The following is a 14023-nucleotide window of genomic DNA, read 5'->3' as shown; positions in this document are numbered from 1 at the left end:
AATGACAATGTATTATGCAAATTCCTATGCTAGGTAGTCACTATTGTAACGGTGGTGTCCACTTCTACCAATGTTCACATCAATTTATGGGAAAATGGGAAAAATAAGAATGGAGTACTTTTTAAAAATTAATGACATTATTTGATTTAAATACTGTCCTTTGTTCTGAGCTTATAGCTTCTCTGGCCCTTTCAATGATAAAATATTTTTCCCTTATAAAATTATGGTGATAGTTATATTCATAAATGCTCTTGCCTAGAAAAGTAAACAACTGGCAACTCTATACCATTCCTACACATCATTATTGAAACTCTGTTGATCTCTGGAATTCTAAATCTGGGAATCCCTGCCACGAGAGATGGAGGAATGGATAAACGCATGGGCTTGGTTTCCCACCAGACCAAATCTAAGGGGTCCAGCTGAAAACTGCATAGGGATCAACTTTCAGCCTCCAGAGAGATTTATATTGGCAAGGAACAGGCTCTCTTTACTGGGAGGTGCTTGCTTTAATATGAGTATAGATATAAGCCATTTACTGCTAGATTAGGGTTGGAAAATAAAGAAAAGGACAACTGTGAGCAACAACTAGAAAAACCCTTCTATATCCACAGGATGACCTGGCCCAGTGATGCCCAAGTCCACAGGATGACCTGGCCCAGTGATGCCCATGTCTACAGGATGACCTGTCCCAGTGATGCCCATGTCCACAGGATAATCTGGCCCAGAGACTCCTATATCCCTAGGATGATCTGGTCCAGTCACTCTCATATCCACATGATGACCTGGTCCAGTGATACCTCTATGCATCCACAGGATGACCTGGCCCAGTGTCCCCTATATTCATAGGATGACCTGGCCCAGTGACTCCTATATTCATAGGATGACCTGGCCCAGTGACTCCTACATTCATAGGATGACCTGGCCCAGTTACTCCCATATCCACAGATGACCTGGCCCAGTGTTTCCTATATTCATAGGATGACCTGGCTCAGCGACTCCTATATTCATACGATGACCTGGCTCAGTACCTCTTATATCCACAGGAGACCTGGCCCAGTGACTCCTATATCCATAGCATGACCTAACATAGTGAGTTTGATGAACTCTTAAAAACACTGTGTGTGTCTACTGCTTTCAGCAATCTCATTTTTATCTATGACTTCAACCGTGATTTTTCCCCACAGAAGTTTTAAAACTTGCTTTTACTTTGACGTCCCTATGTCATTGGATTATGGCCTATAAACTGGGCAGAAGGAGGTGATCAGTGTTTGCAGGGAGAGCTTGCCCCACCATCTTCCAAACCAGCTGAGAGCATCCTTCTACCACCCCATGCATGAGTTATGACTTTAGGTTCATTTAAATTATTTTCAGATTGGTGGTAGAAGATACTTCTTCACCCTACAAAAGTTGCTCTTGAGCCAGGACAGTTTAGATGATATTACTTATGTGACACCATTCTCTGTAGGCAGACTACATTTAACTTTTACTTGATATCAAACTTTGCTTCACCTAACCACTACATATAGGCAAAATGATTTTGGTGACAAATCTTTCTTTCATTAATTAATTCAACTAAAACGCATCTGTTCTAAAGTAGAAAAGAAAACCAACAGAGTCTCTCCTCTCACAGAGTTTATGGGGAACATAGAGGAGAGGAACATGAAGATGTGTCGTCCAGCTGAGGCTAAGCCAACAAACGCAGACATCAACAGTTGCCTTGAAAGTAAAGTTTGCTGTAAGTGAGAATAACAGAGGCAACCTATTTTAATTGGATGTTCAGGGAAGGCATCTTTAAGTGCCATTTAAGGAAGAGTCCAGCATGTACAAAGTTCCTGTGGTATGAAAGAACTTGGTGTGCTCAAGAAACTGGACCCTGTAGCTGGGGGTGGAGGGGTGGGGGAGTGGGGGGAGTGGGGGGAGTGGGGGAGTGGGGGAGTGGGGGAAGTGGCAGAGGAAGAAATAGGGAGAGCTAAGCAGGGCTAGATTCAGAGGCCTTGTAAATAGAATTAAAATTTGAAATGTAATCTTAAAGGCAATAAGGAGCCATTCAAGTGTTTTCAACTCTGGAGTATATCATAGGATTTCATGTGCATTTCAAAAAATCACCCTGACTGCTGAGTGGATGATGAATTATCAGAACAAATGTAGAAATAGAAAGCCCAGTGAGGAGGCTACTTCAGAAGCCAAGTGAGAAATGACGGCAGTTTATGGGAGTTCAGATAAAGTTGATTTGAAACTTGTTTTGGAGGTTGGCTGCAATGACTGAAGAACATAGGTCCTAAGTCAGTCAGCTGCTGTTTGAACCTGGCTTAGACATGGGTTAGCTTTGTGCCTGGAAGCAGATTAAAATACCTTTCTAAGCTTCAGTTCCTTATTTGTAAAAGAAGAGTTGTACCAATCCATATAGAGTTTTATAGTTTTTGAAGAGTAAATGAGGTGCCCTATGAAAAGCTCTAAGCACATTCCCTGACACATATTAGACACTCAATGTGTTAAGCTACCAAGTGGCTATCCTGAGAACATTTATTGTGTCTGTTTCATGCATATTGCCAACCTCATAGCCTCTGTTTTAAATGCTCTGTAGTTAGAGCCCTTTTGAAAATTTTAAGCCGCTATTGCTGCTCATGTTGACTATTAATTAGGGAAGGGAAGGTGCCAGTGATATCCAGCTTCTAGCTTATATAACTAGGGGGTAAGGATGATACATTTGGAAATTGGAAAGATTAAAAGAGGGTCAGCTGGGAGGGAGGTGAGGGGTTATGAGCAGGAGGGGGAAGATGTCCACTATCAACATCCCACCTGATTTTACAGTCCCAGAAAGGGAGAAAAGGGTAAATATTGAAGGAAATACCTGGTGGAGAAGGAGGGATGCCTTCTGTCTGCATGTGGCCTCCATTAACAAGAAACCCACACATGTTGTAAACCGTGCCTCTGAGAAAGCCACATGAAGTCCCTGAAACGAACACTTGACTCTCACACAGTATTGGCTGCTAATCTTTAGAAAGCACTTGGAAATTACAGAAGGAATCTGGCTTCTGAGAATGGCTGAAATAAGATCTAGGAGGCCAAGTGAATTCCAACTATATTATTATAATAATAGGCATGAGTTATGGTAACCTAGTGGCGAGAAGTGGAACTGGCCAACAGATTTTATCAACCATTTATTTTCTGATCTACAGTGAACAAACCAACAGAAATATAGGTCACTCTTGGCTGCGATGCCTTTCAATGTAAATGCCCCATTTACACCTGGAAAGAGCCAGGAAGCCTGGAAAATGTGTGCTATCTATTTTTAATGTAAAAATTCAGGGGTACCCATAGAAGCACTATGAACCATGAGAGGCCCTGAGGTACCATGGAAGGTGTGGCTTTTGGAGAAAGACACACTTGGGTGGGAATCCTGATGTTGCCATTTCCCATCAGTGTGACTTTGGGCAAGTTACTTTGCCCCTCTGAGCTTTACTTTATTTGTGCAATGAGGATACCTTGAAGAACCATCGTAAAGATCACATGAGAAAAATTACACATAGAGGTGCACGGTGGCAATTAGATCTGCAAATTTCTAAAGTTGAATAATTCCCACTTTGCACTTTGGTAAGTCTAAGCAGTTCGTGGGATCTGTGTGCTGGTGCAAATGTTTGTCTCAAGTGTTTTCCCACAGGAAATCAGAAGCCAGAAAAGGGCTATGCAAGCAATCTGTACAGGCATGAATATTTCACTTTCAGCTAAAAAAAAGATCAGTGAAAAAGGAATTGACCCAGGGTTGACTATGGCTCACAAATGACTATCCTGGGAATAGTGTGTGAGACTGGTTAGAAGTAAGAGGGACTGGAGAGAGGGAGACCAATTTGAAGATTATCAAATGCTACAAACCGAATTGTGATCCCCCCTCCCACATCCCACCCCCAAATCCATATTTTGAAGCCCTACCCCCCCAGTGTGATGATATTTGGTGGTGGGGCCTTGGGACATAATTAGATTTAGATGATGTCATGAATACAGGGTCCTCATGACGGGATTAGTGTCCTCATTAAAAGAGAAACCAGTATGTCTTTCTCTCTCTGTCACATGGGGACACAGCGGGAAAGTGGCGGTCTGAAAGGTGGGAAGAGAGTCCTTGCTGGAACTCAACCATGCTGACACCATAATCTTGGACTTTTGGTCCCCAGAACTGTGAGAAATAAATTTCTATTGCTTAAGTCACCCAATTTGTGGTATTTTGTTATGGCAATCTGAGCTACTAAGACACTATGATAACCAGAACAATCTAAAGATGCTTTGCTCCTGAATTTAGGGTGCAGGGATGGAGAAGAGGGAATAGGGTTGGCAGCTATTTCACAGGTGAAACTGAAAGGGTCTGAGATCACAGGACACAGAAATCAGGAAGAGTGATGTCTTCCCCGTTTTTAACTGGAGCTACCGGGAAGAATGTACCACTGAGCAAAAGAAAAGAAGGAAGAGCAGGGGCAAGTTGGAGTATGGGGCAGAGGAGGAGATCCGTCTCAGGCACACTGAGTGGAGCTTCTTGTAGAACAGCATGCCGAAGGCGAGGCCCCAGAGGCAGCCAGAAACACAGAACTTTCAGTTCAGAAGACACAGCCAGGCTGGAGCGTATGGATTTGGCATTGTCAGCTGGGGTTAGAACCATCAGGGATGGGACTACCCAGAGAATGCATAGACTTAGGAGAGAACAGGGCAAGCAGTATAGATCTATAACATAACAAAAAGGTACGGATCACATGTTTTAACCTCCCCATGACCCTGTCCCACACAAAACTGGAAACTGGTCCTGTAAACTATTTCTAAACATACCTGATCTTGTAGCAGGGTGCCTCCAAAAGCCCAGATACAAGCAAATACAAAATAGACTTCATAAACTTCTTTTGGGCTGTCAGAAGGTACATTTTCAGGAGTCAGCAAGCACTCCAAAAGAACACATAGAGTCTAAAGAAAAAGAAATAGTCAAATAAGGCAACATTTTTAAAAAATAGTGAAGTTCAAAGAATATTTGTACAACTCCACTTTATCCTTAAGAGAGTACATAGTTTTTCCCAGCTGTGATTTGCTACACTGGGAGAGACAAAAATTACCACTTTGGGTGTCTAAGTTAACAGTAGAAAACTTGTCACTTTCAACCAAAATGATCTAGGTAATAAACTACTTTTTAAAAACAAAATTTTAAACAATCCAGTTAATAATCAGTATACAAACCAAAATCACACATAAGCAAAAAAAAAAGGGTACATATTCACTTTTTTATAAATAGGAAATCATTTTCTAAATAGTATTCTGTAATCCACTTCCTTGATTAAAAACTGAAGACATCTTTCCTTATCAATAAGTGTTACTCTACACCATCACTGGAATGGATGCAGAGGATTCCATTGGATGAAGAGGCATTTATTTTACTATTTCCTTCTTGTTGGACATTCAGATAAACCACTTTCGGTAAGCGCTTTGGCAGCCGTTTTCCCACCCGTTGTCATAAATTTAGAATGTTGGACTGGCAGCTTAAGCCTGTGGCAGTTTTTTGGACACCGAACTAAATTTAACCTTGAAAGAAATGCTGTTCAGGAACTCAGGAACATGTTCTTCATACTCTCCAGGTGAAATGGCAACATGCTGGGCAGTCCTCATGTACCTAGCCCACGCTTAGGGCAGTTGCGCCAGCAATGAGGGGAATGCGGCTGCTGCAGAGGCCTTCACCATGTGAAATAATAACTAGTAATGAACAGGTTTTGGGGCTAGTTCTCTAAAGCACAGAAAGTCGTCATTAATTAGCACTGTTACAGATCCTAAAAACTCAAGAGACTCTTCCCCCAGTTTTTGCAGGCAACGATAGATTTTCATCTCAGCAACGCAAGCGATCACAGATCAGGTCAGCACTGTGTGTGTGCCTTTCCTTCCTTGCCACAGAAGATGGGGAAATACTTTTCATTTAAATTGTTGAGCACCTATTATATTCTTTAATCTTCTTTCTTGACTTCTATTATTTCATGTTGTGCCACATTTGCCGATTTGAAATAATCTTTTAATAAAATAAAACTCACCAATTTGCTATTAAGAAAAACAGTGTAAAACTCTGAGGCTTTGTTATTTTTTAGTAGAAGCCATGTTGTTCTAAGGCACTGTTGAAATCAAAACAAAAAAGACTGAAGGGTCTCAACGTGACGCTATCTGCTGAGATGAACACACGAATACGGCCATATGTTTCTTCTATTTTCTCCCACAGTACTTGAAATATATTTTGAGTTCTGTGTCAGCATTTAACATACTTTAATGAGTAATCTGAAAGAGTTAATAAACCTTACCAAACTTAAAGAGGCGTCATATATCGGAAAACAGAGTGCATTAATTTCTCAAGATAGCCATTTCAGGTCACTATCTTCTTATACCCATTTTTGTCTCAAATTTCCATACTTATTAGTAACCACAGAAGAGAAATTACTCTATACAACAGCAGCTTAAAAGGAGCTAAAAATTAAATGCCCTTTCTGAATACAACAAAAGAAAGAAGTAGAGCAGAAATCATATTAATTCCTACTGACCTATTTTCACACTACTCTTGAATGGAAAAGTTCACACCACAGAGAATCACACAAATACACAAGTCAACTTGAGAAAGAACACGATAATGCTTTTTTGCAAGTATTACACCAGAGGGAGTCTAATTAGGCTAACTACATAATTAATTCATAATGAATAAATTCAGACCTGCTTTCGGAAATAAATTATACCTCAGATAATTACTGTTGAAGACTATCGTTTATTTAATTGGTGTGCGAATTATCCAAAAACCTGAACTTTCTCTTGTTATTATGCTTGTGACTATTTCTAATTTTGCATCAAACAAATTTGGTAACACACTCACTTAATGGTAACAAAGGACTTAGAAAGCAATTTTGCTCTTATAGCAAAAAAAGGGTGTGGGGGTTTCTAATTGTAAACCTTTTCATGAAGTTTTCTACTTGTAAGGGCTGGGGATAGCTTTTCTTCATGCTGAGATGAAGATCACAGCCTTCATTTCTGTGTGCTGTGAATTATTTTCATTGGCTTCCATGACAACATATTATGTGTACCCTTCACTCTTACCAGCTGTCTCAAGATGAAGATGAGAAAAAATATATCCCTGGGATATTATGAACTCTTCATCCAGACTGACACTCCTCCATGAGTATTTTTGGGAGGGGGAGGCCTGTGAGTGGTGGCACCTAGGTGGTAGAATTCCGAGGCTTTCTCTTACTCACTGGCTGGCATCTTTAATTGCACAAATTTGTTTTATTAGAAAACATACTGAGCACCTTCTCTGGGCAAGTTACTTAGGAACCAGAAAAATAAATAAAGCTACTGCAACTTTGTTCTTCTAATTCTGTGCAAAGACACTGGAAAGGAACACAGTGATTCAACAAACACATATCTGGCACCTACTATGTGCTAAGAGCTATCTGGGGATATTAAAAAAAAATCAGTAAAACATGGTTCTAACCTTCTTTCACAAGATTGTGAAAAGAAGGAGAGCAGAAACTTCAACACTAACAGAACGTGATAGAGGTTTGCAAAAAGATCCAGGGAACATGGGGGACGGGGGCGGGGGCAAGAGGGTTGGAGCAATCTAACAGTTCCAGAAATCTTCTCATTTTCTTGGGCAAGGCAAGAACTTCTGTTGTCTTGATCAGCAAACACTACAGCATCAGGACTAGAACGTTAAATGGCGTAACCGAAGACAAACCTGCACCAGGCTACTCTCAGGAATTGAAGTGACAGTTTTAAAGCTTGTTCTCAGTTTATCCAAGCATGCAGGGACATATTTATCAAAAAGAATAGTCAAATTGGCCTTTTCTGATTGATGCCGCCTTCTGTCTATCCAACTGGCCACATACCTGAAAAGGAACACAGAAAAGCTTTTATTGAACACTAGGCTTGAAAAGCAGAATTTCACCAAGTCAAAAGCTTCCTCCTCTGACACAGCTTGGTGCAACACTTCAGGGACACGTTTAGTGAGTTCGTTCTATTTTTCAAACTGCAAATATTTTAAAATGGCCCTTTAAAAACTTGTTTTAATGGCCATTTTACCTTAATGAAAAGACTGTAAAAGAAACTCCTAATAGCACTCAGAAGCCTAACATAATGGAATATAAGTAGACCATTACCGAGCATTTATGAGGAAGTGCACTATGTCATTTCCTGAAGAGCTGAAACTATTCCCATAGTGTAGGCCTTATTTATGAAAACAGCTTGTGATTTTTCTTGATTAATCTTGGCATCAATTATTTAGTAATGAGAAATCAGTTACGAATAAAAAGATGGAAATTCCGTAGGGGCTATTTCAAAGTGTCTCCTTTTTCAATGGGCTGAATGTAACTCCAATCTGATAGCTGCTAACGAGTTTCCAATAGGTGGCTCTGATATGGCGTTTCATGCTTGGGTGCTGGGGTGTGTGTGTGTGTGTGTGTGTGTGTAATCTGAAACATAAAATGTTATCAATTTGATACATTAAATATCCTTAATGTATTAGTAAAATAATACTTATCAGTAAAACAAAGCATGACTTAGTAGCATCTATAGTAGTCTACAGAGCAAAAATGTATCATGTTAAACTAAAAATAATCCCTCAGAAAGTTCTCACTAAGGATGAAGCATGGGGAATAAATACATTTAGCAGCCAGCAGAGAAGCAGTATGACCACAGGTCAATTTCAGCTACACCTTGCATTTTGAGCATCAGGAGACATTAAGGCAAGATGATTATCTGACAAACGGCTCCTTTCACTTTTCTCAAGGCTTCACAATAGAGTTTTTAAAATAGCCAGTTATGTTACACTCTGATGAAATTTATAAAATGTCAACTGTCAAAACTTTTTCAGGTCCAAGAGAAACGGTTTTCAGCAGAAGTCCAATTGCATAAGGAGAACCTGATAGAATGTCTCTGTGTGGTAGTGACAGTGGGAACCGCGGAACAATGGAAAGCAGGTGTCAGTGCCTGGGGACAAAGGAATGAAGGCCACCCTCTCAACTACTGATTTTACCCCATATCAGCTGCCAGAGTGGAAAGTGGAATCTTTGTATCTAGAGCTTATCAAGAAGAGGTGAAAGAGGATTGCTCAGGGAAAGGAAAGTCTAAAGTGAAACTGCCTGGATATGCTACTTGGTTCCACCATTTTTTAAATGTGTTACCTTGGGCAAGTTACTTAACCTCTCTGTGCCTCAATTTTCTCCTCTGTAAATGGAGATGGTAATAATATGAACCTCCTGGGGTGGTTGTGAGGATTATGTAAGTTTGCATGTACAAAGTGCTTACATTAGCATCTGACAAATAAATTCTCAATAAACGTTACTCATTAGTACAGAGTTGGTGGCATTCGGAAACTCAGGTTTAGATCGCGGCTCCGTCTCCCTCTGTTTCTCCTAAAGGCAGTAGCGTCCTATTGGCCACAAGAGTTGGCATCCTGGATTCTGGTGGATATAACAAAACCCACACCCCACTTTCCAACAAAGTTTCTTCCAGGTTTCTGTGGGAGCAGAAAGCCATTGCAAGGATTACTAGGAGCAGTAACTTCAAAAAAACAGCCCAGAAGGAAGAAGTGGGCTTTGCACTTAGGGTGCAGGAAATAGCGGTTTCATGGAGTCACATCAGCAGCAGCTAAAGTCTCAGAGAAAATCTACCGATCCCACTAGCAAATGATGCCTTTGCACAAATTACTTCCACAAGTGAGAGGTGCTCCAGAAAAAAGTCAGTCCAACCAAACCAGGAGATGTGGTAAGAGCTGATTCTGCTTGAGAGAAAAAAAGTGGGGGTGGGGGGGAATCAGATAAATTACCTCTACTAGGGATCAATCACACCACACAGCATAGGATAGAGAGTAAAAATGGCTATGTTGCTGGAGAGTTTAAAAATTTATGTAGAAATTATTGCTAAACTTACATAGCTTAGGAATAAAATAGACATTAAAAGACAGTAAATTTAGAAGGAGAAACTGTTACCTTCAGCAAACACTGAAGCTACAGAGCTGCATTTGTGTGCAATTCTTGCAACACTGCTTCATATAAAAAGTTCCTTATGATTTTTAAAAGATGTGATAGATGTGGAACATGACTACTATTATATTACACACAATTGAAAATGGCATACTAAAATGGCATATTCTTTCCTTGCCCACAGAAAAGACCATCCACATTGGGGCCCCACCTCAGGAAATGGCTACATTGTAATGCCCCAATGCATCATCTTAATGGCAATATGCAGGTCATTAACAGACAATTGTGGCTTTCCAGAATTTGCAAATGAGTCCTCCTATCAGCAGCTCAGTTGTTTCTCCTTCCTGCAGAACTGTTCCAGGTTTACCAAGTGAAGTCTATAACCGCGTGGTTTCTAAACTTTCTAGAGTAGCCAAAGTTCTCAGACCTCTGAAAACTTTTTATTTATTACTCAGGCCTCTGGGGTTGGATCCTGTTGTATAGGAGAGAAGGAATTAAACAGACTCTAAGTCTACCCTTAGAGCAAGCTTCAAGTTCTCTGTCATTCACCATGGCCTGGAAAAATGGCAGACATTAGCAGTACATGCTGACTAGCAATGTATACCAATTATTTCTGAAGTTGCATGTTTGTAAGCATATACAGTATCCAAAGATGAGACAGTGGGATTGCAGGGACAGAAGACAATAAGGTCATTTGATACAGGTGAAAGTATTAGTGACACAAAGCCAGAAGAATATTTTAAGCTCAAGTAATAGAAGAAAGAGTATGATCTAAAGTTGTGGCTTCCAAGAGTCATCTAGAAGTATCTAGTCTTTTGTAATCAGACTTAGGGATGACGTGTCTTAATGTCTCCAACTTACTTTCATATATTTCAGCAAAAATTAATGAAAGTAGAAAATGTGCCTCTATGCCAGAGAAAGAGAGAGAGAGAAAGTAAATGAGGTAAAATGGTTAGCGATTGCAGGAAAAGCGTCTCTGGCTGCGCATTGTACTACCTTTCCAACTTTTCTATAGTTTTGAACTTTATTTCAAAGTTTTGACTCTGAAGAAAACACTGGTGAAAACTGAGACTTAAGAGATTCGCTTGGAAAATTGGGTTAATAATTATGTCTATCTCAGAAGGTAACTGAGTATTAAATGAATTAATATGTATAAAGCTATCATTTTGTTAATATAATGACATTAAAGTAAGATGTTAAAGTCTCCAATAACTATGGAGAGGAAAAAATATCCTTTATTCTAAAATAGCCATTTCGTGACTTATTGAAAGTTTATTGCAATGGGAGGTGAAAATACAAAAATGCCTTCTAGAGAAGATTTCCATTATTTTGGAAAATGCCCTGGATGAATTATTTGGTCACACATATGAAAATTAACATCTACCCATTAATTCTGGATAAAACAAACAAACAAAAAACCCAAAAGTAAAATCTAATGGTGAAGACAGAGTTGTTTAACTCTCTTAGGAATATAAATTGGGTGTCTCTTTAGCCAACCCGTGACCTTTGATGTATTGCATAGAAGTCCTTCTTTAGGGATTTGGACCAAGCTTTTGTTAGCACAAATCTCCACAAGATAGGACTGAGATTGAATTACATATGCCTTGGGAGCTGTGAGATTCACTGCTGAAATCAGAGCACACCCAGGAGGGGTAAGAGGTCTCATGAAGGAAATGAATGCCACCACACACTGTGGTGCCTGGGTTCTCTGTAAAGAGGGAGTCAGGGCTGCTGGAGAGACTCCCTCATGTAGCTCCCAACCAATAGAAGCAACCCAGGAGACAGAATCCTAGGTGTGGAAAGGAGTTATTATCCCAAGAAAAACACTCCATTTAAGACTTTTGAAAATCACTCCTTCCCCAAAACATATCCAATAAAGGCTTTGTCAAACACAAAAGCCTGTGCATGGCTCTACTACACTGTAGAGGTAAGGAATGAGACTTTTAGCGAGCATGTCAGTACACACAGGAAAGGCAGCCTGGAGAAGTACATCAGTTAGACATCTGGCAGGAAACCAATGTCATCCCTAAATCAGGATAACAAGGGAAGGATCAATAAAAGGACTAGTCACAGAAGTGTGGGCAAGAAGTAGAGGAAATGGAAGGGACAGTACCATGCCAAAAGGGTAATCACAAGGAATGGGTATTGTACCTATGCCTGGAGGGACAAGAGAACGAAGGACTGCCAGAACCTGGAAGGAAAGAACCTTAATGGAGAGATATAAGAAGAGCTGTGACCTGCAGTCACAGAGGGACAGAACCATCCTGACATGACCCTGTTGGGAAGGAGAATAAACAGCCTGACCTCACTGTCCTCTCTCCCTCTCACTTCCTGCCAGGATTCTTCATTGGCCAAACCAACCAGAAGTCAGAAGGCAAGGAGCCCACTAATGTGGTCCATACAGACCACAGAAGAGGGTGAGAAGGATGGAGAGTGTGTCCAGAGAGGTAAACAGAAGATTTCTGACGTAAGAAGCATGCCAGGCACAAGCATGGGTTCACTGGCAGCACTCAGTGACTCCTACAGTTCAAAGTGCAAACGCTGGAGGTGACAAGTTACAACCAGGATGAACTGTAGAAAATGTAAGCATTTGAGGAGTAAGCAACTGGGCACCATAAAGTTGCTCTAAATCAAAGCATTACAACTGTTCATGTATGCATAGTATATATACATGCAAACATACATAACCTAAGTGATTTCTTTTTATGTAAGTATTCCATATAAGCTTTCATTGTTTATTCATTTACTCAACAAATATTTACTGAGTTCTTAACATCTTCAAGGTATGTGAACCAGGTAATGTCCAAGTAAAAATGACAAAGTTAAGTTAATTAACTTTTAATTAGCCTAATTAATTAGCCTTAAATGTAACTGCTAATACCTTCAAGTGAGCAAATAGATATTTAGAATTTTATACCAACATTTTAACAAGATCCAGGCACAATTTTAAAAAGCACGGATTAAAAACTGGGCAAAGAACTTACATGAACATTTTTCCAAAGAAGACATACAAACTGCCAATAAGCACATGAAAAGATGTTCAACATCACTAATCATCAGGGAAATGCAAATTAAAATGAGGTATCACCTCATGCCCATTAGCATGGCTACTGTTAGAAAAAGGGAAAATAACAAGTGCTGACACAGGTGTAGAGAGATTAGAAGCCTCGTACACTGTTGGTGGGAATATAAATGGGTAGCAGCTGTGGAAAACAATGTGTCAGTTTCTCAAAAAATTAAAATTAGAATTCACATATGATCTGGAAATTCTTCTGAGTTCTACCTGAAAGAATGGAAAGCACGGTCTTGAAGAGATATTTGTATACCCATGTTTACAGCAGCATTATTCACAATAGCCAAAAGGTAGAAGAAACCCAAGTGTTCATTTATAGATGAATGGGTAAACAAAATGTGGTATGTACACAGAATGGAGTATTATTCAGCCTTAAAAAAGGAAATACTACAATACGCTGCTACGTGGATAAACTCTGAAGACATTATGCTAAGTGAAATAAACCTGTCACCAAAAGACAAACACTGTATGATTCCATTTATATGCAGTACCTAGAGTAGTCTACTTCATAGAGATAGAAAGTAGAATGAAGGTTGCCAAGAGCTGGGAGGAGGGGAGAATGAGGTGTTATTGTTTAATGGATAAAGAGTGTCACTTTGGGAAGATAAAAACCTTCCAGAGATGGATGGTGGTGATAGCTGTGCAACAACATGAATGTGCTTACGCAAAAATTATAAAAATGGTAAATGTTATGTTACATACAATTTACTACAATAAAACAAAAAGAAACACTCACGGATTCCAGCCCAGATCTTGTGGGTTCACATACAGAATACCAGCCCTGGAAACAGTGGCCGGGGTTGCGCTCCTTAAGTGATGTATCTCAAACAGAAGCCTCATGAAGGGAGTGAGGGCAATGCGCTCATTGCTGGCGAGGGTCAGCACCTGGAGTGAGCAGCACACTGTCACCCATGGGCAAAAGCAATGCCGCAAACATCCAGAAGCAACAAGTACTTTCCCCCACCAGAAGTATCAC

At 40.1% G+C, this 14023-nt stretch overlaps 1 protein-coding gene across 1 annotated transcript in view; it reads right to left on the bottom strand.

Moving 5' to 3' along the window:
* The window catches only part of DNAH11 (dynein axonemal heavy chain 11), a 363428-nt gene that overhangs the window by 175114 nt on the left and 174291 nt on the right, over positions 1-14023 (bottom strand). The window contains exons 42-44 of the mRNA XM_063815260.1: positions 13784-13932; positions 7730-7880; positions 4813-4944 (exon numbers count right to left, since the gene is read on the bottom strand). Of these exons, the coding sequence (XP_063671330.1) occupies positions 4813-4944; positions 7730-7880; positions 13784-13932 (432 nt within the window). The remainder of the gene's footprint in view (positions 1-4812; positions 4945-7729; positions 7881-13783; positions 13933-14023) is intronic.

The sequence above is a fragment of the Pan troglodytes genome, chromosome 6, assembly GCF_028858775.2.
Source record: "Pan troglodytes isolate AG18354 chromosome 6, NHGRI_mPanTro3-v2.0_pri, whole genome shotgun sequence".
NCBI classification, from domain to species: Eukaryota; Metazoa; Chordata; class Mammalia; order Primates; family Hominidae; genus Pan; species Pan troglodytes.
This window is presented reverse-complemented; position numbering and strand designations above follow the sequence as displayed.